The following is a 22,988-nucleotide window of genomic DNA, read 5'->3' as shown; positions in this document are numbered from 1 at the left end:
TATAGGTTTCGTGGTTTATTATTGTAGGTTCTGGAGGTCAGAAATTGAGTCAGTCACTTGTTCTTTTTTGCGGGGGTTGGGGGGACAGAGTCTCACTCTGTCGCCTAGGCTAGCGTGCAGTGTTGCAATCTTGGCTCACTGCAGCCTCCGCCACCAGGTTCCAGCAATTCTCCTGCCTCAGCCTCCCCAGTAGCTGGGACTACAGGCACCCGCCACCACGCCTGGCTAATTTTTTGTATTTTTCGTAGAGACGGGTTTCACCATGTTGGCCAGGCTGGTCTCGAACTCATGACCTCAGGTGATCCACCCGCTTCGGCCTCCCACAGTGCTGAGATTACAGGCGTGAGCCACTGGGCCCGGCCCAAAGTCACTTTCATTGGCTACAGTCAACGCGGTGGAAGGCCGGGTTCTGGGGAGAGGCCCCCACGGCCCCAGCTCCCCCACGGCCCTGCCTCTGCTTCTAGTCACTTCTCCTCTCATCTCCGGTTCCTGTCTCCCTCATCCAAAGACTCTCGGGATGACCCTGGCTCACCTGGCGATCCGAGCCAACGGCCCCACTGCGGGTCTTTACCTCTATCCCTGCGAAGTCCCTTTGCCATGTAAGGTGCCCAGAGTCTCATGTTTCGGGGATCGGGAGGTGGCCAGCTCTAACAGCCATCATTCCGCGTATGCCAGGTGTCCTCTTACCGAATCGGGGCCAATTTGAGACTCAAACTAAACAATTATAGTAACACATTACAGCTCACTGGAATGAAAAAGAGCTCCTAAGTGTGCTGCAAAGAGATGGGAATGGTAGTGTGTTGAGCACTGGTAGAAAAAAAGTGGGGGTGAAGGCCCTGCCCTCCCTCACGGCAGAATGCTGACCAGGAGACGCAGCAGGAGCAGTAAAGTCACCAGCCGGGCTAGGTGACACATGTCTGACACCCCTGTAATCCCAGCTACGCAGGAGGCCGGGTAGGGAGGACTGCCTGAGGCCAGGAGTTTGAGGCTGCAGTGAGCTGTGATCATACCACTGTATTCCCGCCTGGACAACACAGTGAGACCCCACCTCTAAACAAACACAAAGAAATAGAGTCACTCCCAGGGGGTCCTGGGGTGGCCGATTCAGCACCAGTGGACAGGCTGGTGGACAGAGGACTCATGGGTGGTGACGATCCTGGTGCATTTTACCCCCCATGGGTGAGGCCCTGGTTCCTTGCGTGGACAGTGGTGTTGGGAAGCCACAGGCATTGTCCAGCCCAGCTGCAGAGGAGGCAGGGCTTCCAACAGCCTCAGCAGTACCACAGAGGGCCAGGGCACTGGCAGGGTTCACCAGAGTTGAGGGGTCTGCTTTGAAGTGACCTTCACTTGGACTCTCCTAAGGCCTGGGAGAGGACCGTGGACTGCATGGCCAGGCTGGGCCATGGGGGACGCTGTGCCGTGTGTGCGGCAGAGGGTTGACGCGTGGGATGCTGGATTAAATGGGCTTTCAAGAAGTTTCAGAAACGAAGCCACGTGCAACTGTATCTTCCTGGCATGAGTTTCCGGGCTGAGTGGGATCCCTTGTCGCATCTGGGAAGAGGGGGGCACTAATGAGAAGGACAGGCAAGCAGACCCCACAGAGACCTCCCCACCTGCTGGCATGGGCTGGTCCTGGGGAGATAAGTGGGGCCTGCTGCGTGGCTCGTGGAGGGGCAAGTGGGGCAGTGAGCCAACAGGGCTGGGCCACCCTGTGGGTGTCTGTGACATCCCTGAGCCTCAGTGTTCACCATGTAAAATGTGGATGACGATACCTCCTGAGCAAGCCTGTAGTGGGGACTGAGCAATGGGAAGTGTGTGCATGTGTGCATGCATGTGTGTGTGCACGTGTGGGTATGCACACCTGTGTGTGTGCACATGTGTGAACAGCATGCATGTGTGGTCGTGTAGACGTGCATGTGTGTGGATATCCACGCATGCATGTGTGCATGTGTGGCTATGCACATGTGTACATGTGTGTGAGCATGCACGTGTAGGTATTTCTGCATGCATCTGTGTGCACGCATGTGGGTGTGTATGTATGCATAGGCATGTGTGCACGTGTGGGCATGAATCTTCCTGTGTTGTGGCCTGTGTACAGTGCGTCTGTGCACATGGTCAGTATGGTTGCATGCATGTGTTGTGTGCATGTATGTTTTGTGTGTTTTCGTGCATGCACACATGTGGGCACGTATGTGTGCTGCATTGTTACAACAGGTATCATGGTGCCCAGGGCACTCGGCCTGGCCCTTGGGATCTGGGGTCAGAGCCTGGTCTGTCTTACAAGCTGACAGCCAGCGAGCCCAGGCAGCAGGTGGCTGTGCTGAGGAGGGCACAGAGGGCTCTGGGAGTGCAGAGGTGCAGGCGCACTTGTCTGAGGGAGCCAGGGCCAAGAGCTGGTGGGCCTGAAGGAGGCATCAGTCTACAGCTAAGAGGCTGTGGGACCCTCTTCCTCTGCCTGGAAACAGGGCCTGGACTCTCTGGTGTCCTGGACAAGCCACCTCACTTCCGTGGACCCCAGGGTCCTCATCTGCAAAGTGGGGTGGTAGTGATTCTTTCTCTCTTCCCTCCCTCCCTCCCCTTCCCTCCCCTCTCCTCCCTTCCCTTCTCTTCCCTTTCCTTCCTTCAAAGCAGAGCCTCGCTCTGTCACGCAGGCCGGAGTGCAATGGTGCAGTCTCGGCTCACTGCAACCTCCGCCTCCTGGGTTTGAGCAGTTCTCCTGCTATGCCTCCTGTGTAGCTGGGATGACAGGCTCGCGCCACCATGCCTGGCTAATTTCTGCCTTTTTAATAGAGACAGGGTTTCACCATGTTGGCCAGGCTGGTCTCGAACTCCTGACCTCAGGTGATCCATCCGCCTTGGCCTCCCAAAGTGCTGGGATTACAGGCGTGAGCCATCATGCCCAACAAGTGGTTATGATGAGGGTCTCTGGGTGGAGCTTGGGACAGCGGCTCTGACCCTTAGATGGGGGCTGCTGTGGTTTCTGCTGCTCTGGGCACTGGTGGGGCTCCAGAAACTGACCACTTCCGTGGATTTGGAAAGCTCGGTGTGCCGTCTCTCCTGTGCAACCCTCTGGCTCTGGCTGGCTTGTGTGGCCATCCCCCACCCCTCCACACCCACCTGCAGGGATGTGGCCCTGTGCTCACTGGCAGGCCCGCCTGGTGCCTCTGCCCACCTCCGCCCTCCACTGAGTCAGCACGTGCTGCTGAATGACCCACCATGGCCGCCCAGCGCTGGCACCCGGGCCTTCTAGATGTGAGAGGAGACTCACGTGAGGGCCACGCCCCAGGGCCAGCTGCCTCAATGCAGGGAAGGACCAGGGAGTGGATGGGTCATGGGAGGGGAGCCCAGGGTGGCTGAGGTGGGGTCCGAAGGGGAGGTTGAGGGGGAGGCTGAGGCCCAGCCCCTTGCAGCAGCTCTTCGCCCAGCAGACGGCCTGTCCAGCCACAAGGCCACAGATGGGCTCCTTCACTAGCCAGTGTGTCCCACAAGGGAAGGGCCCACCAGAAGGGCCCAGGAGGGTGTGGGCGAAGGTGGCAGAGGGGAGTGGACTGCTGCCAGGCAGGTACCAGAGGGAGCCTGGGAGACAGGTGCCATGGCGACCTGCAGTCCTGGAGGGCGCTGGCTGCTTCGGGGGGTGGGGGTGGGGCTGCTGAGTCCTGCCTGCGTTCCTGCCGTTTGGGTGTGAGAATGCAGGGGGGCTTACGCGGTGTGTGGGCTGTCCTCACGCACGTGCCCATACACCCCGGAAACCTGGCCCGGGACATCTGCATGGCGGGAGCACGGCCCCACCCGTCAGGTCTTTTCCACATGTGGCAGAGCTGCTTTCTGGCCCCGGTGAGCCAGGTATTGCTTTACTGGCCGCCTCTGCCCCGCCATCCCCACAGCCCTGTCTGGTCCTCACTCCAAGCCACCCTGGGTCCCTCTTCCCCGTGTGCGGGTGGGAGAACAACTTGGAGACCTGCGCAGGAAGCCCAGGCTGCACTCGCCGTCTTAGCTCACGCCACCTCCAGGCAGCCTTCCTGGATGCCCCAGTAGCCTGCAGCCCTGGCAGAGCACACTAGGTCAGCTGGACTGCCTTGGGCAGCCAGGTCCCCGTGCACCCTGTTTCCTGGCTTGTCCAGTGGGGTAGGGATGGGGGGGTGCGCTGGGCCAGGTGATGGGGTCTGGATGGGTATTGGGAACTGAGAAGTTGCAGGTGCTCAGTGGCAAGAGACGCTGGGGGTGGCTGGAAAACCGCCAGCGCCGAGTGGAGGGCAGCTGGACAGAGCTCGTGGGGAAGGGCACGGATCGGAGCTGGATGGGGGAGGCAGGGCAGGCTTAGGGGACGGAGCCACCAGCTCAGTGTGCCCTCCCCTGCCCGGGGGACGGGCAGGCTGGCCCCCACCGTGCCACCCTGTGGGCAGTAGAGGGAGCGAGCTTCCTCGCAGCCTGGCTCAGCTCGGCCGTCCTGATTTGGAAGCGGGGCTCGGCCTAGCACTCGGGTGCTGGGGGCGTGCGGTGCTGCGTGTCCCTCGGGGATGAGGAGCTCTGTGGACCAGCAGCCGCAGAAGGGGGTTCCCCCACGGTCCTCGGGGCAGAAACGGCACCAGAGCAGCGTGGCGGTGGGTTTGGCAAGAGAATGGCGCGGAGGCACCGGGTGGCACGTGGAGCCCTGCTGCCCGGCACAGGGAGTACCACCTTCTCGGGGACAGCAGGGTCCCCGCACCTCAGAGGCCACAAGGACCTTTGGCTTCCACTGTTCAGAGTCTGGCACTATGGTCTCCCATGTCTGGCAGAGACAGAGTCCGTGTCCCCGTCCCAGCCCCGGAGGAGCAATGTGGGGTGACCAGGATTTCGGAGGGACATGGGGCTCCCCTGCAGTCCTGGCCTCTCAGAGGGGTGTCCGTGACCCCAGGATTGGGAGCTGGACACTCTGCCAACCCCCTGTCCCGCTGGCGAGGCCAGAGCAGTGTCCAGTGTCCAGAGGACGGCAGGCTCTGGCCGCACCGGGGTGAGGGGTCAGCGTGCCGAGGCAAGTCCGGGCCGGGCTGCGGAGCCCGGGGCAGGGCCGCCCTCACCGCGCTGCTGTCCCGCAGACGGCGCCCCGCTCAGCGAGCTGTCCTGGCCGTCCTCCCTCGCCGTGGTGGCTGTGTCTTTCTCCGGGCTCCTAGCTGTCATCGTCCTCATGCTGGCCTGCCTGTGCTGTAAGAAGGGCGGCATCGGGTTCAAGGTGAGGCCTGGGGGCCGTGGGAGCTGGCGGGGGGTCCCGTAGCGTCCACCCGACCCTGAGCTTCCCTCCCTCCCGGGGCCACCTAGGGGGCTGCCGGGTGGCCGTGGTCACTGTGGGGCCACCTGGGGACCACATGGACCCTGGCCTAGGAACCCCGCAGCCCCTCCTCAGGGACCTGCCCCAGCTTCTCCGACTCTGAGGCCCTCTGTGAGGGTGGCCTGGTGCTCCCCTGAAGCCTGGGGCTGGGCCTGTGAGCACTCAGAGAGGCCGAGGATGGCCTTGCAGGGGCGTCGGGCTCTGGAGCTGCTGCTGTGCGAGGGGCTGGGCTCCCTAGAGGCCCCTGGCTCCTGGTGGCCTCCCTAGAGGCCCCTGGCTGCCCCTGCAGGGCGCTCACCTCCCTGCTGACATAATCCACAAAGGGAAGCCCAGGGTACGGGGACCTTCTCGACATTTAGAGTCACCTTGCCCGGGGCATCTTGTGCCCTCTGGAGGGACGCTGTGGGCTGCTTAGGGGGCTTTGCCAAGTGCACGGCCTGGCCTCGCAAGGCTGCCCCTCTGCAGGCCGAGGCACAGGGCCAAGACCCCCGCCAGGGACATTGCTGAGCACTGCTCCCCCACCCACAAACCCCCATCCCACCTCCAGCTCTAAGTCTGAGTAGCAGGGAGGGCCAGGCAGAAAAGCTCTGAGCTAAGAACCCAGCCAGCACTGCCCACCCCGCCCGGAGCCTCCACGGGTCCCATTCCTGCTGACGAACAAATGACACCCAGCCTGGACCTCTGGTTGTCCACATGCCCACGGGGGGGCAGCCCCACCCCTGGGCCAACGTCAGATTCCCACTCAAGGAGAGGTCAGGGCAGGGGGAGGCGTTTGCAGTACGCACAGTGCCCCCACTGTCCGTATTTCAGGGGCGCCTTCCCACTAAGTGGCCCGTGCCCCAGCCACGTCACCCCCATTTTAGAGACAGTCCCAGAGTCCTCCCTGTCCTGGTATGTCATGACACAGAGTGGGCCAGGGGAGCTGGCCCTGCCCCCTGCCCCGGCAGCTGAGGCTGCTGAACTCAGCCTCTGCCTTTTCCAAAGGCCACATTTGCGGCCCGTTCACCCTTCCAGAGACCCCTGAGATGCCCAGGCCCCGTCAACCAGTGAGGAGCTGTGTGCCTGGGTAGCGGAGCTGTGGCCCTGGGAGCTACAGGGCCTGCGCTCCTGCCCAGAGCCCCCACTCTGCCCTGGGGACGTGCCCCTGACCCGCTGGCACCGGGGTCTGGGCCAGGCAGCACTGGCGCCTTCCTGGGATCCTGAGACCAGAGCCTCCAGGTCTGGGGGGTAGGAGTGGAGGGGCCCGGGAGGGTCGTGTGGGGCTGCTGTGTAAGTGGCCCCTCCTCGGGAGCTGCGAGAACAAGGCGCCACACAAGCGCTGGCCACGGCCCCTCCTCCGGCGCCCTCTCACCTCCTTAGGAACATGGTGCCCGGAACATTCCAGCACCAGCGTGCCCCCGGGAAGGCCTGCCTCCACTCTGGGCTCCCTCCCGGGCTCTGGGGGGCTGCGCCAGGCTCCCTGGAGGGGAGCTGTGCTGGGGGGAAGGGGCTGGGAAGCCCCAATGCTGACCCTGTGCTACCTGATTGCACGCTGCTGCGTCGGCAGGACCCGGCTGGCCCCCGGGCAGAAGGTAATGCCTGGAGCCAGGGCCTGACCCCAGGGAGAGATGGCGTCTGTGTCCTGGGCCCCTCCACAGAGCCCAGATGGGTAGGGGTGGGCTGGGGCTGGGATCGGAGCACCCAGGGCCCGGGGCCTCCTGGGGTGGTCTCTTGGGTCCTGGGGAGGGACAGTTGCCCACACAGCGGCTGCATCCCCCATCCCCGAGTGGCTGTATGCTTGAGAGCACAGGCTGGGCCTGGCCCCTCGGGGTACTGATAGAGCTGCCCACTCCTCTGTCTGCAGCCCAGGGAAGGGCGGTGTTCCCAGGCCACAGTAGTGTGTGAGAAGCCACGGCCTCCCTCCCTCTGAACCTGCCAGTCCTCGGACTCCCCAGTTCGGGGGGTGCCCAGGCTCCATTGGAAAGCCCCTTGACCCCTCTGAGCCTCAGTTTCCCCACAGTGGGGGTTGTGGGGAGGAACAGAGAGGCTGTACCGAGTGCTCAGGGAGCCATTGTTTTCAGTTGCGCCCAGGATTTCAGAGAGTGGCTCCGAGCGGAGGAAGGTGCTTTGGACTTAGGGGTGGGTCTCCCTAGACAGGTGCGGCCTCTGCATTTCAAAATAGCAGCCTGGCAGGGATGGCCCAGCCCTAGGCTGCACAGAGACAGGCTCTTAAGGAGTCCCGGGGGCTCGGGAGGTGGTGCAGCCACCGGGTGAAGGTCCAGGGCCGCCAGGGCAGATGGCGCTGGCAGGTGGACTGCCCAGGGTGAAGGTGGCTGGTGGGCTTTTGGCTCCTGGGCACCCAGGAATGCTCCTTGTCCTAGCAGGGGTGGGAGTACTTAGTGGCTTCTCCCACAGGACTGTGGGGCAAGGGGTGCTGGAACTCCTGTCCCCCAAGCTGCCCCATGGGAGGGCGGGACCCAAGGCAGGGCCCGGAGTGAGGCGTTGCTGGGGACGAGGGTGGGTGAGGGGTTGGGGGCTGATTCTGGATGGGCAGGGCCAGCTGGCCTCAGTTCCCTCATCTCTGTCCCTTGGTTCCCTGCCCGTAGGTCCTCGGGCCTCAAGGTGGGGCTCAGCCTGGGCTGCCCACCAGGGAGGGATGGAGAAACTGAGGCCAGGCCGAAGCGCTGGTGCCTACGGCCCGTCGCGCCCTTTCTGGAGTCTGAGTTGGGTGCTCTTGGCTCTGGGATCTGCCCCTGGCCCCTCATGGGACAACTGTGCCCCTGGTGGGGGGTGTGGGGGTCAGCGAGAGGAGACGGAGGGGAGGGCAGTTTGCAGGAGTGCGGCCCGTTGGCCCACAGGGGTAGGGGCTCCACCTCTGTGCCACCCTGGAGGAAGGACCTTTCCAAGCCCAGCCACACGCTTCCTCGGCCTCGGGGAAGCCCCACTCACGCTGCTTGGCCCGGCCTGCAGGAGTTTGAGAATGCGGAGGGGGACGAGTATTCGGCCGACCTGGCGCAGGGCTCCCCGGCCACCGTGGCACAGAACGGGCCCGACGTGTATGTCCTGCCGCTCACGGAGGTATCCCTGCCCATGGCCAAGCAGCCAGGGCGCTCAGGTGAGTGCCAGGTGGGGAGATGGGGCACCTCCCTTGGAGGCCCAGGTGCTGGGTGTTGGGTATGACCTGGGGGAGCCAGGGAGGTCCAAGGACTCAGCTCTGGAGTGGGGGTAGCACAGGGCTTGGGGTGGCGTGTGGGTGGACAAGGTGCCCAGCCCTGGATTCCCCAGGCTGTACGGTGGGCCAAAGGTGCATGCACCTCTTTCTCCTGGGCCTGGGGGGCAGCTGGGGGTTGGCAGGGTCTGGGATAGCCCTCAGCCTCCAGCCTCCTGTGCCCGAGGGGCTGCCGTGCACAGGGGCGGGAGTGCGGGCTCTGGTCCTGGACACGGCCATGTGCTGGGGGGAGGGGCTCTTCTGCAGTCTGGGGATGCTTGACCCAAGATTCCTGCCCCCTTGATTGCCAGCCCTTAGGGACACGGGCTCCATTGTGCCTGGTGGGAGGAGGGGAGCTGCTGGGGTCCCCGTGGGCGGGCAGTGAATGGGCCTTTCACTCAGGCTGGGAGAGGGGTGGCGGTGTGGGGCTGACCCCAGAGTGCAGGTACAGGTGGGGCCTCTGCCACACCCCCATCTGCCCCCATCCTAGGGTCCCAGGTTGACCACTCACACGGGGCAGATGTGCTGGGGAGGCTGCTGGCGAACCAGGCTTCAGGAACCCCCAGTTCTGTCCTGGAGCCTGGGTGGTGGGTGGGGGTCCCTCCAGAGCCATCAGATCCCAGGACCCCTCCCACGAAGCTTCTAGCCTGGGGCTTCCCCCCTCACTTCCCCACCAGCTCTTCTGGGCACGCGGAGGCAGGAGGGGTGTCAGGCCAGTGGGAGGGGCCCCTGCTGGCCGCACTGGGGCTCTGCTGGCACCAGGACCTGCTACCACGGAGCCACTTGGCTGCCTCACCTGCTCTGAGCTGTCTGGCTGGGCCCTGAGAGCCTGGCCTTCACTGGGGGCTGAGTAGCCCAAGGCACTGATCTGAGACCTAGAGAGGGCCCCAGCTTCAGGCCCAGAGCCTCCACACCCATCCTGCTCTGCCCCGTCTCCTGGAGGGCAGGTTCCCAGTTAGGCAGGAACTGGGGCTGGCACTTGCTGGGCCCAGAGACCTGCAGCCACCCTCTCAGCACATGAGGCCCCCTGCCCTTCCTGCGTGGCTGGGGGGTCCCGGAGCTCTGCGCTGCTCCTGCTGGGAGCTGCCAAGGACCTCCCAAGGGGGTACTGCCCTTGGGTCCAGGGGCAGGTATGCGCCTGGCCCTGAAGACTCTCAGATCCACCTCTGGTGGACTATCCCTGGGACCGGGGTCGGGGGACAGGGACCCGGAAGAAGACAGTGGCTACCTGTTTCCCCACCTTGGCAGCTCTGGTCTCAGTTTTCTGGGGGCATGTGCTTCTATGGAGGGGAGACACTGGGAGGAGGCCAGAAGAGCAGCCCCATGGTCATGGGGGAGAAGCCTGGGCGGTGGCCCCAGCCGCTGGGGACTGCAGAGGACGGACGTCCCCTGCCTCCTGCGGTGCCAGGGCCTCTGAGCTGTCTCAGCACCCATGGTCAGGGAAAGTGAGGGCCTGGGCGCCCCAGGGTCAGAGGGGCGTCCAGACAGGCTGGGCAGAGGATGCAGCACCCGGTGGGCCCACAGCCTCGGTTATGCCCTGTTCCACCTCCATGTTTTCTGGGTCACTGGGCCTGGAAGGAGCCCCCTCCCCTGGGTTCTCCTGGGAGCTGGGCTCAGACACAGCCCCATCAGCCCTCCGGGTGGTTGGCGTGGGAGCAGAATTCGGGGAATCCCTCAGGGGGTAGGCGGGCGTGGGTGGGCTCTGCCAGCGCTGGCCCCTTCATCCCAGGCCTCACTGACCCTTCCTCCCGCTGACCTCACCCGGCCTGGCCTCGGGGAGAATGGGCCAGTGTGCTCCGTGCGGGGCTGTGCCAAGCAGCCCCCAACAAAGGAGCCTTTGGTGTGCCAGGCGTGGGATGCCAGCCTGCGGCAGGGTGGGGTGGGCCAAGCCAGTGCCCTTCCTGTGCTGTGGCCCCAGCCTCCAGCTCAGCCACACTGCCTGCCTGCTGCGGCCCCTGTGGCGGGTCCAGCTCCACCTACTGTCTCTGCTGTCCCTGGCCCGGCTCTCCCGGTGGCTTCAGGCACCTTCTCCAGACCTACCCGGAAAGATGCCCGGATGGAGGCTGCAGCTCCGTGGCTTTTCTGGGAAGCAGCTGCCCCTGCTCTGGAGAGACGCCGGCTCCTGATGGTGACCCCAAGGTTGCCGGCTGGCACTGGGGACTCAGGACAGCTCGCCAGAACCAGCCGAGCGGGCAGCCCCTCCAGGGGCCGGGTGAGGAAGTTGGGGGTGCGGAGGCCGTGCGGGGTCCCTGAGCCCCCTGCTTGGTTACAGTGCAGCTCCTCAAGTCCGCGGACCTGGGCCGGCACAGCCTCCTGTACCTGAAGGAGATTGGCCACGGCTGGTTTGGGAAGGTGCGTGACCCAGCCGGGAGCTGGTGCTCCGGCCTGGGGGGCGGGAGGGACTCGGCGCAGGCCCTGGGCCCTGCTGGACCCCTCCCCAGGGATTCTGGCTGAATCCCTTTCTCCCTAGGGGGTCCTGGGGTCAGAGGTGCCTGGGGAGGGGCCCTGGGAGGGAGAGGGGCCGCCTCTTGGTCTGGCCTCCCCCTGATGCCGGCCTAAACGAGACAGCTGGGTCCCTCTCCCTCACTTCAGCCCCCCAGAGAGAGAGAGGGCAGTGGGGGGCTTTGGGGGAAGACGAGCACAGAGACTCAGAATACGGCAGCCAGAGGGGTCACCGGGAGAGTCCAGAACCCACAGCTCACGCTGCAGTGAGTGGAGTGGCGGAGGAGGGGGCCGGGGCGAGTGGGAGCAGAGTAAGGCCTGGAGGCTGCGTTCGCGGGGGCGGCGTGGCCACCGGTGACTCTGCCCGGCAGGTGTTCCTGGGAGAGGTGAACTCGGGTGTCAGCAGCGCCCAGGTGGTGGTAAAAGAGCTGCAGGCCAGTGCCAGCGTGCAGGAGCAGATTCACTTCCTAGAGGAGGCGCAGCCCTACAGGTGGGAGGCCAGCCCGCACGAAGGCCCACGCAGTCCCACGGCCCCTCCCTGCCCCTTCCCTGCGCAGCTGCCTCCCCCTCCCCCCACTCCCCAGTCAGGGGCCGCCTGTCCCCTCCCGCAGGGCCCTGAAGCACAGCAACCTGCTCCAGTGCCTGGCCCAGTGTGCCGAGGTGACGCCCTACCTGCTGGTGATGGAGTTCTGCCCGCTGGTGAGCGCTGCCGGGGGGTGCGGGCTTCGCTGAGCCAGGTTCCTCCCTTGCCCTGCTATCATTCGGTGCCACCCTGGCTCCAGGGGCCTCACATCCTCCCTAAAGCCGCGACCCCGGGACCCTGCCCCACAGCCTTCCAGAGGAGGCCTGGGGGAGACCCAGCCTCACCGGGGAGGGGCTGTGGGGGCTGGGCACAGGACAGGCCTGGACTGGGGCTCTCTGCCCCTGGGGAGCTGCCAGCTGCTTGCCCATGTGCCCTGTGGTTCAGAAAGAGCCATCCCAGGCTAGCTGGGGGGCCACCAGCCCACCTGGGCTTGCGTTTGTCATAGGGGCTGGGGCCGGCCACTTTCCCAGGCGGCCGGGAGGCCCGGGCCTGCACTTTACCCCCGAACTCACCTCCCACCGCTCGCACACACATAGCTCCCGTGCTGAGCGAAGGCTGCGCTCGGCTGGGCTGGGTCCCGGCTGGCTTCCCCCGGGACGGGGGCCCTCGCACGCTGGCGTCTGGGCTCCTGACATCAGTCCTCCCAGGAGCTGGGCTTTTGGCAGGCCAGGGACTGCTGGCCAACCCTCAGCCACCAGCCCCAGGCTCTGTCAGGCACATCTTCTCGGGCCCTGCATTTCTGTAGCACAGGACAAGGCACTCCTGCTGCCCAGAGCTGGCTGAGGGGCAGTATAGAGGAAGCCTTTGGCGAGGGTGCCAGCCACAGGGGGCGCAGGGCCGGGGGGTGCCAGCCACAGGCGACACAGGGCCGGGGGGTGCCGGCCACAGGGGGCGCAGGGCCCGGGGGTGCCGGCCACAGGGGGCGCAGGGCCCCGGGCTGCTCTGGGCAGCTGCTGTGGGTGGGGGTGGAGGAGTTGGGGAGGTATGCAGGGACCTTCCAGGTGGCCAGTCCCCAGCCTGCTGGTGACTCTGCCGCACCCCCTCTCTGCAGGGGGATCTCAAGGGCTACTTGAGGAGCTGCCGGGTGGCGGAGTCCATGGCGCCTGACCCCCTGACCCTGCAGCGCATGGCCTGCGAGGTGGCCTGCGGCGTCCTGCACCTGCATCGCAACAACTGTGTGCACAGGTGAGGGTGAGCGGGCCGCGCTGGGAAGCCCGAGGCCAGGCCCCTCCCTGTGCCTCGGCCCCTCTCTGGAAGGAAGGGCAGAGGGGCGGGTCCTGCCTCATGGACGTTGTGGGGACTGGCCAGGTCCCTTTTATGCAGCTTCAAACGACCACTATGCAGAGGGATTTTATGACATTTTGAATAATTGGGAAGACGATGGTTTGACACCCACTTTGCAGGTGTAGATGAAAAAACGCGTACTGTCAAGTTGGCCCGTCCTCTGTCCCCAAGGCAGTCAGCCACCACCCTGCGGCCCCACATCGACCCCACACTCTCTCCCTGGGGCCCCAAAGAGAGGGCTTAGCAGGCCCTGCATGGGAGGAAGGGTTCTGTTCTGCTCAGGCCGGGATGCCTGGCCCCTGGGGACCCCGGGGGACATGCTGGAAGAAGTGGTGAAGGACACGCGGCCCCGCCAGCCCCAGATGCCGCACGGCCGTCCTCTCCAACAATATCCTGGTGCTGAGTGATGACTCACGCGACTCCAGCATCAGTGATTTTGTTGAAGAGGGCAGCTGCCAGCCTCCCGACCTGCCTGCCGTGCCCCAGCCGACCTGCCCCCAGCCCCGCCCCATAGGCCCAGGACACGTGGCCCTGTAGCAATCCCCTGGTACACACATGGGCTTTATGTGGGGAGAGACAGGCTGGGTTGGGCTCTGTCTCACCCTGAGTCCCGAGCACAGGTGTAATATGGCAGGGGTGGCACTATCTACTCCAGTACTGTGCCCTCTCACACCCACGTGACCACCCGCCACGCAGGCTGGGTCAGAGGTAGTACTGGGGGTGACCCCCGTGCTCTACAGGCCCTCCTGAACCCTGGGGCCAGTGGCAGCTCAGGTGAAAGTGAGCTCCAGCCCTGAGTGGGCGTGGCAGGGCTGGACCCTGAACCTGAACTCTGGCAGCCGGCAGGATCTCTGGGACACTCTAGGCCTCAGTTTCCCCATCAATTCTGGCCTCCTGGGGAGCTGAGGGTGAGAGTGTAGCAGGGCTGGGAAGAGAGGGTCCTGGAGGGAGTGCTCCTAGGGCAGCCCGGCAGGCTGCTGGCCCCAGAGAAGCGTGGACGGGTCTGGGGTGGGTTCCGGCAAGTTCTCCCCTCTCTCCGCCCTATTCTTGTCTGCACTGGAACATGTGAGGTCTACACACAGTCCTGCCGCAGGTCTCTGGGCTGGGCGCAGGGACAGGGCCCTGGGCAGGGGTGGGGGTGGCAGCGCCTCCAACACACCTTCCCGCCTGGACTGTGAGCCACCCAGGTGTTGGCAAAGGACTCCTGTGGGGGCGCCCCCCCGCCGGCACACCCCACCGATCCTGCCCCTGCCCTGCCTGCAGCGACCTGGCCCTGCGGAACTGCCTGCTCACGGCGGACCTGACAGTGAAGATAGGTGACTACGGCCTGGCTCACTGCAAGTACAGAGTGAGTGGGCCGGGCTGGGCTGGGCGCCGGGGTGGGGCCCGCGCCGGCAGGGGTGACCCGGCCCTGTGCCCGCAGGAGGACTACTTTGTGACCGCCGACCAGCTGTGGGTGCCTCTGCGCTGGATCGCGCCCGAGCTGGTGGATGAGGTGCACAGCAACCTGCTGGTCGTGGACCAGACCAAGAGCGGCAACGTGTGGTGAGTGTGGCCCTGCTGGGGCCGTGGGGGCAAGGCCGAGGGTCACCCACACACCTGCATCAAACTGTGGCCACAGGCAGTGAGGTCGTGGGGGCTGTTGGAGCCACCTGTGGTGGCCACATGCCAGTGGCCTAGGTGGCTGGTTGGGTGGCAGCCCCAGACAGGTGGAGATGCCACCCTGACAGGGTGTGCCAGGGACCCCTGGGCTGACACCCACCCATCTATCCATGGCTAGGTCAGAGCACACATACAGGGTCAAAAGGCCACTCTAAGCATTGCTGGGGGACCTGTCCTGGGCTAGGGGTCCTCACGTGTAGCTGTCCCTGGAGAGATTCTGGTCAGGGCTGCTGCTGGCTGCTTTCAGAGCAGTGCAGGTCAGGCCGTGCCAGGCAGAGGCGGTGACAGAGCAGGGCTGCTGGGATCTCACAACTGCATCCTGGAAGCCCCCATCCTGAGCGCCCAGCCTGGAGCATTCATTCACACCTGGTGCAGCCTCTGGAGCGGGGGATCGAGCTGCTCGGGGAGTAGTCTCCCGGGGGTGGGCGCCCTTCCTGCCCTCACCTACCTCTGCTGCTTCCCGGCTTCCAGGCTTTGGTCTGGCCACCTTCTCCTCCTGGGGAACTCTCAGAGTTTGGACCCACAGGCCAGGCCCCCTCCCTAAGTCACTGCCCCTCCTCCCGTCCTCACCTCTCCACAAAGGTGCCCCTTCCTGGCCTGCCCACCGCTGGGGTCTCGTCACAGGGCTCTGGCCAAGGCCACCGTGATGTCTTGGCAAATCACCTTTCTCACCCTGCAGCATCTCGGGATAGCCAGGGCCCAAAGCAGCCAGGGAAGGCCACAGCCCAGGGGAAGCAGACCTCAGCTGCCGTGCCCGCCTGCATGCCCTGTGCACCCCTGGCTCTCCCCTCCCTGCCCATGCTTGCCTGGCTCGTCTCCTCCGTCCGCTCCCTCAGTCCCCTGCAGGTGTGGGTCCTGCCCTGTCCTTTTCCGGGCTTCACGCCTGCCCTCCAGGTCTCCCACCTAGTAGTGTCTGGCCTCCTCTGTGCCAGTGAATGAATGAGTGGATAAGCAGGTGGAGTGGCCAGCACGGCCTTTCCGTGCAGGCTTCACAGCTGCTGGGCTTGGGCCTGGCCGGCGCACCTTCTCTCTGCTGAAAGGAAGGGCTGTCCCGGGGAGGGGTGGCTGGGGAGGTACCCAGCCCTGGTCCTGAGGCACTGGTGTGATGGTGGGAGCTGCCCCTTCGGTGCCCTGGGGGTCCTGTGCGGCCCTTGCTATGGCAGGCTGTGCCTGGCCCTGGCTCACAGCTGTCGCCCCGCAGGTCCCTGGGCGTGACGATCTGGGAGCTCTTTGAGCTGGGCGCGCAGCCCTACCCTCAGCACTCGGACCAGCAGGTGCTGGCGTATGCGGTCCGGGAGCAGCAGCTCAAACTGCCCAAGCCCCAGCTGCAGCTGACCCTGTCGGATCGCTGGTGAGGGCCCCACCGCCTGCCCCGGACAGCCAGGCCGAGATAGGTATCCTGATCCCTAGGCAGAGGCGGCTCACCCTGACCCCCTGGATTTCCAGCCCTCCCTGGCCTCCCCTCCCCTCTGGTAGGGCCTCCACCCGCCACCTCTGCACCCCTGTGTGCAGGGAGGGAAGGCCGAGGGAAGTGCCCAGCCCCGCTCCTGCTCCCACGCTGCTGGGCCTGCTTTGGCAGATTTGGGGCATCACTGAATTAAGTGGGAGATGTCCTTAATGCCCGCAAGGCACTGGGAGTTAGGGGAACCCCATCTCTGCCCCCCCTGACGCGGTCCCGGTCAGCGGCACCTCTGATGCGGCCCCTGCGGGACCTCCTCGCAGGTATGAGGTGATGCAGTTCTGCTGGCTGCAGCCAGAGCAGCGGCCCACGGCCGAGGAGGTGCACCTGCTGCTGTCCTACCTGTGCGCCAAGGGCGCCACCGAGGCGGAGGAGGAGTTCGAGCGGCGCTGGCGCGCTCTGCGGCCCCGCAGGGGCGGCGTGGGGGGGCCCGCGCTGGCAGGGCCGGTGGAGCTCGCCGCCGCCTCGTCCTTCCCGCTGCTGGAGCAGTTTGCGGGTGACGGCTTCCACGCGGACGGCGACGACGTGCTGACGGTGACCGAGACCAGCCGAGGCCTCAATTTTGAGTACAAGTGGGAGGCGGGCTGCGGTGCCGAGGCCTTCCCCGCCATGCCGAGCCCGGGCCGCGCTGTGCGCCTGCAGGAGCTGTGCGCCCCGGACCCTGACGGCGCGCCCCCGGGCGTGGTGCCGGTGCTCAGCGCGCACAGCCCTTCGCTGGGCAGCGAGTACTTCATCCGCTTGGAGGAGGCCGCGCCCGCCGCTGGCCACGACCCCGACTGCGCAGGCTGCGCCCCCGGCGCCCGCACCTCCGCGGACCAGAATGACGACTCTGACGGCAGTGCAGCCGCCTCGCTGGCCACCGAGCCGCTGCTGGGCCACGGGCCGCCCGCCGACATCCCCGGGGGCCGCGGCGAACACCACCCTCGCGGAAGCCTGGCGCAGGACCCGCCCTGCCCCTCAGGCTCACCCTCGCCCTCGGCGGGGCCCCGGAGGCTGGCAGAGGGCGGAGCCGAGGATGCAGACTGGGGCGTGGCCGCCTTCTGCCCACCCTTCTTCGAGGACCCACTGGGCACGTCCCCCTTGGGGAGCTCGGCGGCGCCGCCGCTGCCGCTGCCGGGTGAGGAGGAGCTGGAGGAGGTGGGAGCGCGCACGGCCACCCAGCGTGGACATTGGCGATCCAACGTGTCCGCCAACAACAACAGTGGCAGCCGCTGTCCAGAGTCCTGGGACCTGGGCTCCGCAGGCTGCTACGCTGACGGCTGCCCCAGCCCAAAGCAGACCCCAAGGGCCTCCCCCGAGCCGGCGGACCCTGGGGAGTGTCTGCGTGGGCTGCAGGCAGCCTCCTCTGCCCAGGAGCCAGGCTGCTGCCCTAGCCTCCCCCATCTATGCCCTGCCCAGAGCCTGGCACCTGCTCCCTGCTTGGCCACAACCTGCTGGACAGAAGCAGCCCGTAGTGGGGGTGACCAACCCCAGGCAGAGCCCAAGCTTGCCACTGACGCTGAGGGCAGTGCTGGACCCCGCCTGCCCCTTCCCTCTGTTCCTTCCCCATCCCAGGAGGGCGCCCCACTTCCCTCGGAAGAGGCCAGTGCCCCTGATGCCCTGCCTGACTCTCCCACGCCTGCTGCTGGTGGCGAGGCGTCCGTCACCGAGCTGGCTTCTGCCCTGAATGGCGGCAACGACTCCCCCGAGGTGGAGGCGCCCAGCAGTGAGGACGAGGACACGGCTGAGGCCACCTCGGGCGTCTTCACCGACACGTCCAGCGATGGCCCGCAGGCCGAGAGGCCGGATGCAGCGCCAGCCTTCCGCTCTTTGCAGAAGCAGGTGGGGACCCCTGACTCCCTGGACTCCCTGGACATCCCGTCCTCAGCCAGCGACGGTGGCTATGAGGTCTTCAGCCCATCAGCCGCCGGCCCCCCTGGAGGGCAGCCCCGCGCGCTGGACAGTGGGTATGACACGGAGAACTACGAGTCCCCCGAGTTTGTGCTCAAGGAGGCGCAGGATCCTTGCGAGCCCCAGGCCTTTGGAGAGCTGGCCTCAGAGAGCGAGGGCCCTGGGCCCGAGACGCGGCTCTCCGCCTCCCTCAGTGGCCTCAGCGAGAAGAACCCCTACCGAGACTCGGCGTACTTCTCAGACCTGGAAGCCGAGGCCGAGGCCACCTCCGGTCCAGAGGATAAGGGCAGCGGGGACCAAGCTCCCGAGCCAGAGCTGCGCCTGCCCAGCGCTGGGCAGCCGTCTATGCAGGCCTCCCTTGAGCCTGGGGTTCCCAGGGAGGCGCAGGGCTCTGGCCCCGGGGAGGCGCTGCCCCCACCACTGCGGCTGGAGGGGTCCTTCCCAGAGCCCAGCACCTGCACCTCCGGCCTGGGCCCAGAGCCTCTGGAGCCCCAAGACCCAGCCGAGGTGCCGCCTGGGCCCAGCCCCGGCTGCTCCCAGTTTTTCCTGCTGACCCCGGTTCTACTGAGCTCTGAAGGTGACAGCTCGCAGCTCCAGGGGCCCCCGGGACTGTTGTCAGGGCCAGCCCCGCAGAAGCGGATGGGTGGCCCAAGCGCCCCCAGAGCCCCACTCCGCCTGGCTCTGCCCGCCCTCCCTGCGGCCTTGGAGGGCCGGCCGGAGGAGGAAGAGGAGGACAGTGAGGACAGCGACGAGTCTGACGAGGAGCTCCGCTGCTACAGCGTCCAGGAGCCCAGCGAGGACAGTGAGGAGGAGGCGCCGGCGGTGCCCGTGGTGGTGGCCGAGAGCCAGAGCGCGCGCAACCTGCGCAGCCTGCTCAAGATGCCCAGCCTGCTGTCCGAGGATTTCTGCGAGGACCTGGATCGCAAGAAGAAGGCCGTGTCCTTCTTCGACGACGTCACCGTCTACCTCTTCGACCAGGTGGGCCGCCGCTGCCTGGGGTCTGCGCGGGGCTGGGGGTCACGCTCCTGCAGGATGAGGGGGGAGCGGCCGCGGCTCCGGGCGGCCGAGCCACCTGGTGTTCTCTGATCCCTCCAGGAAAGCCCCGCCCGGGAGCTCGGGGAGCCCTTCCCAGGCGCTAAGGAGTCGCCGCCCACATTCCTCACGGGCAGCCCCGACTCTCCCAGCGCCCCCGGCCGGCAGCAGCAGGGGGTTGATGACAGCTCCCCGCAGGGCTCCACAGCGGGAGAGGGTGAGCAGGGGCGGGGCTGGCCCGTGGCGTCATGGGAGGCGGGGCTGTCCCGTGACGTCATGGGAGGTGCACCTGGTCCGCGGCGCGCAGGAGACCGCGCCGTCGTGGAGGCGGGCTGGACCCATGACGTCATGGAAGGCGGGTCCAGTCCGTGCAGCGCGGGAGGTGGGGCCTGGGTGTGTGACGTCACGGGAGGCGGGGCTAGGCCCAAGGCTGTGGGAGCCCAGGCTGCAGGCGTGAGTTACGCAGTGACTCGCGTTGCAGGTGGCGGGTTCACGTGGGACGACGACTTCCCGCTGATGTCAGCCAAGACAGCCTTTGCCACGGCCCTGGACCCGGCCGCGCCCACCCCGGCTGCACCCGCGCCCCTCTCGCGCTTTACGGTGTCGCCAGCGCCTGCGTCCCGCTTCTCCATCACGCACGTGTCCGACTCGGATGCCGAGTCCGTGAAAGGTGAGGCCTGGGTGAGGCTGCGGTGGAGGACCGCGTGCGAGGCAGGGCACAGAGCTCCGAGGACGGGTCCCCTCCGTCTGGGTCCCGGGCCGGGCCGGGCCGGGCCAGCCCCTTCCCTGCCCCAGACCTAGCCTGGACTGCACCTGGCCCTCAGGCGCCTGCCTTCTCCCTTCCAGCAGGACCCTGGGTGCTTGTACCCGGCTCTCCTGCCTGACCCTGCCCCCGAGATCTGCCGCAGCCCCTCCCACCAGAACCTTCCCAGCCAGAAGCCCCCGCAGACCGAAGCATCCCCCACCCGGCAGGTGGAATCCTGTTGGAGGCCTGAGCCACCGCTCTCGGCCACGCCCCTCCACTGTCAGCTTCAGCCCCAAGATGGGTCATCTCTATCAGGTGTCCCTACGGGTCCAGCCCCTGCCCACATGCCTGATGCCTGACATTCCCACCTCCTCGGAGAAGCCCCGGCCATCTTCCACCCCTCCCAGACCCACCCTTCCCTAGCTACCCTGGCCTGTGGCTATAGCCTTAGGGGACGGGTGGACCTATCAGCCTCACCCCTGGTGCAGGGTGGCCTGTGTGTGGCTGAACAAGCAGGCAGGTCATCAGGAGGCCACTGCATGACTGTGGCGATCCCCTTCCTGTTCAGGCCTCAGTGTTGTTGGCCTGGGTACAGCGATGCAGGAGCAGGAGAAATGGGTCCACCTCCCACCTAGGCACAGCCAGATCTGCTGCGGGAAGGGGGCCTGGCCGGCCTGTATGCGGGCCTGGGCTGGAGGCCAGGCGGGAGCCGTGGGGTCTCAGGACACCGTGTTCACTTTGTTGTCCTCCTTGCCAGGCCCTGCAGCAGGTGCCGTGGGCAAAAGTAAAGAGGCTTGAGACGCGGGACGCTCGCGCCCCTCGAGGCTGGCATCAGCGGAGCCCCTGCCAGGCAGCAGCAAAGATGGTGACCGGGAAGGTGGGGACCATGTCCTGGTGGCAGCACATTTGGGTGCCTCTGCCCCACGCGGTGTCCTGGAGAAGCTGGTGAGCTGAGAGGCCCAGGGCCCTGGACAGTAGATGGACCACGCTTCGCCCTGGGGGCAGAATTCGCCGGCGTCTGGGTTTGCAGCTAGCCCCTGGGGGTGCCCGAAGCCACAGTGGGTGTCTATACACACACACACTCTCAAGAGAGGCCAGTGCCCCTGGGTGGCCCCCACCGTGTCTGCTGCTGGGGCTGCCTGGCCTTGGGTGACTCCTCCAGTGTGCTCACAGGACGAGGCATGGGCAGGCTTGAGCCTCTTCTACCCCCGAGCCTCTACTCTTGCCTGGTTCCTGGTGGCTCAGGGCGAGGAGTGGCCCTGGACGCCCGTGTCAGTCCTGTCTCCGCTGCCCGCATCTCAAAATCCATGGCTGTTTTCCCTTCACTGACTCAGCTGGCCCATGAGCCACCCTTCCCCCAGGGAATGGGCTGCTCCCGCCTGGGCCCTGCTGTGGTCACGGTGGGCAGCAAAGAGATCGGGTGGAGGGGCCTTCAGGCTGCACTCCTGCCTCGAAGGCCCTGTTCTAGAGGTGCCATTGGCAGGATGGTGCGGGCAGCTCTCCTCTGCAGGGCACTGCCTGGTCCTGTGCCCCAGCTGCCAAAGGAGAAGGGGGCCATATCCCGCAGTCAGGGTTGGGGGCTCCTACCTGCAGGGAGAGGGCCGGTGGCGGGGCTGGGGGCTGGGCCGGGCAGCACAGGGAATATTTTTCTAACTAACTGCTGTGGTTGGAGCGAGTGGAAGTGGGGTGATTTAAAGTTACTGTTGCCAAAGAGATGTCAGGTTTTTGCTGCTTTGCAGGGGACTTGGTTTCGTTTTGTTTGAGACTTAGGATGCTGGTGCAGTGTTCTCTTGTTCCTTTTTTGTTTTTTAAGAGAAATGAAGCTAAGAAAAAAAAAAAAGCCTTTGTGTGTTTTCTTCTGAGATCTGCAGATAAAGTCCTGAACAGGTGGGACTGTGCCTTGGCTGGGGTAGGAACCCACCCCTCCCCGCACCGTCCTGGGCAGCCCTGGTGGAGGGAATGGTGTTCTGGCACTACCATGCCCAGGCACCGGGGCTGCAGACCCTGCGGGTCTCCCTTGCTGCCCGCACAACTAGCCTGTAGGGACAGGCGAAGAGAGGGGAGCCACAAGCCTCTCGGGACGCCCTCCTCCCTGCCCTTCGATGCCTCCCTGGGCCCAGAGTGGCAGTCAGAGGCAGGCGAGTAGCACAGCTGGGCCCCTGTACCCTCCACCCGCCAGCTGTCAAGTGCTGTCCCAGCCTGCCGACCCCGCAGCTTCCTGTCTGAGGGATGAGTGGCTGCAGGTGGGCTGGGGGCTCCAGAGCCTTTTTCAGAGGGTCTGTGAGGAGCAAGCTCTGCTTGAGACCACTCCCCAGGTAAGAGTTATTGTCACCAGTGCAGCTCACCACATTGTATTTCACCTGACAGTGTCGAACAGCACAGATCTGATAATGAAGTTTTAAAATCACCAATTCCAACAGAGCTCCCCAGTGCCTGCAGGAGTCCTGGGGCAGAGCCTGGGAGTGAGCAAGCCCTTACCTGCCAGCAAGCACCTGGCTGGTGACCCAGCACAGCACCTGACAGACACCCCGCCTTTGGCCACAGAAGAGCACTGGGAGGCCAGGCAGGGAGGAGACTGGGGCCTGCCCAGAGGCAGAAGGGGCCCGGGGAGGCCCCCCAACACTGCTGGTGGTAGTGAGAGACCCAGGAGAGCCCCACCGAGAGGCATGGGGAGGACCAGGCCCCACATTCCGGGCCTGCAGGGAGTTACGACGTGCTTATGGGACGTTCATCTTCCAGCCACAGGGTGCGGGCTCTCCCTCCCGGTGCTCCCAGCCTCCTGGCCCTTGGGCGGACAGATCACACCTGGTCCAGGAGGGGCAGCCTGTTTATTAAGCAGAGGAAGCAGCATGGCAGCCAGGCTCCCCGCCCCCAGCCACCAGCTGGCCGAACAGCCTCCCCAGACCCAGGGGCAGCCCAGGGCTCCAGGGCCATGTGACCAGAGGTGTGTACCCTCAAGAGGCAGCCCCTCGGCCCTGGGCAGCGCAGCCAATGGGTCCCGGCCTCTCAGGGGCCTGTGCCCCACTCTGCCTGGCCCTGCCCAGAACAGCTGGGACCCAGCCCAGACTAGGCTCAAGTAGGGCAGGCCAGGCAGCAGGGGCTGGGTGCTCCCTAAACAGGATGCACAGTGATGACAGAACAGGCTACATGGGAGGGTGGGGGGAAGGCTGCCGGGTGGGCAGCGCTGCAGACGTGGCCGTCAGCTGAGGAGGGGGGCAGACCTGTCGTTGGTCACCGTCGGCTTCAGCTGGACGTGGGCAAAGGGATTCCTGAGAGAGAAGAGAAAAAAGTGGTTTTAATTTCGGGAAGGAGTCATGTGTGAATTGTGGCACCTGGGCTGCCCGATGCCCCGGATCCCCACGCGGGACCCCTGTGGTGCCCCCGGATCCCCATGCGGGA

At 65.7% G+C, this 22,988-nt stretch overlaps 2 protein-coding genes across 9 annotated transcripts in view; one reads left to right on the top strand and one right to left on the bottom strand.

Annotated features, from left to right (window-relative positions):
- Window positions 1–21,496, top strand: part of AATK (apoptosis associated tyrosine kinase) — a 43,744-nt gene extending 22,248 nt beyond the window's left edge. Inside the window, exons 2-14 of one of the 4 annotated variants that reach the window (XM_039477017.2) lie at window positions 5,076–5,209; window positions 8,255–8,399; window positions 10,765–10,844; window positions 11,306–11,424; window positions 11,546–11,633; window positions 12,569–12,702; window positions 14,065–14,149; window positions 14,225–14,346; window positions 15,665–15,814; window positions 16,186–18,790; window positions 18,908–19,061; window positions 19,326–19,514; window positions 20,347–21,496. In XM_039477017.2, coding sequence (XP_039332951.1) covers window positions 5,076–5,209; window positions 8,255–8,399; window positions 10,765–10,844; window positions 11,306–11,424; window positions 11,546–11,633; window positions 12,569–12,702; window positions 14,065–14,149; window positions 14,225–14,346; window positions 15,665–15,814; window positions 16,186–18,790; window positions 18,908–19,061; window positions 19,326–19,514; window positions 20,347–20,387 — 4,046 coding nt within the window. In that variant the 3' untranslated portion in view covers window positions 20,388–21,496. Of the gene's footprint in view, window positions 1–5,075; window positions 5,210–6,857; window positions 6,877–7,890; window positions 8,400–10,764; window positions 10,845–11,305; window positions 11,425–11,545; window positions 11,634–12,568; window positions 12,703–14,064; window positions 14,150–14,224; window positions 14,347–15,664; window positions 15,815–16,185; window positions 18,791–18,907; window positions 19,062–19,325; window positions 19,515–20,346 lie in introns of those variants that run through there. The other 3 variants (XM_074389043.1, XM_003931657.4, XM_074389044.1) reach the window with 3 other exon arrangements.
- Window positions 21,497–22,400: 904 nt separating this feature from the next.
- Window positions 22,401–22,988, bottom strand: part of BAIAP2 (BAR/IMD domain containing adaptor protein 2) — a 78,070-nt gene continuing 77,482 nt past the window's right edge. For 4 of the 5 annotated variants that reach the window (XM_039477011.2, XM_039477012.2, XM_039477009.2 and 1 more), the window contains one exon: window positions 22,401–22,858. Coding sequence is in view for 3 of the 5 variants with exons in the window: in XM_039477009.2 (XP_039332943.1) it covers window positions 22,789–22,858 (70 nt within the window). In the remaining 2 variants the exon portion in view is untranslated. The remainder of the gene's footprint in view (window positions 22,859–22,988) is intronic. The other variant, XM_074389045.1, reaches the window with a different exon arrangement.

The sequence above is a fragment of the Saimiri boliviensis genome, chromosome 17 (assembly GCF_048565385.1).
Source record: "Saimiri boliviensis isolate mSaiBol1 chromosome 17, mSaiBol1.pri, whole genome shotgun sequence".
Lineage (NCBI taxonomy): Eukaryota > Metazoa > Chordata > Mammalia > Primates > Cebidae > Saimiri > Saimiri boliviensis.
This window is presented reverse-complemented; position numbering and strand designations above follow the sequence as displayed.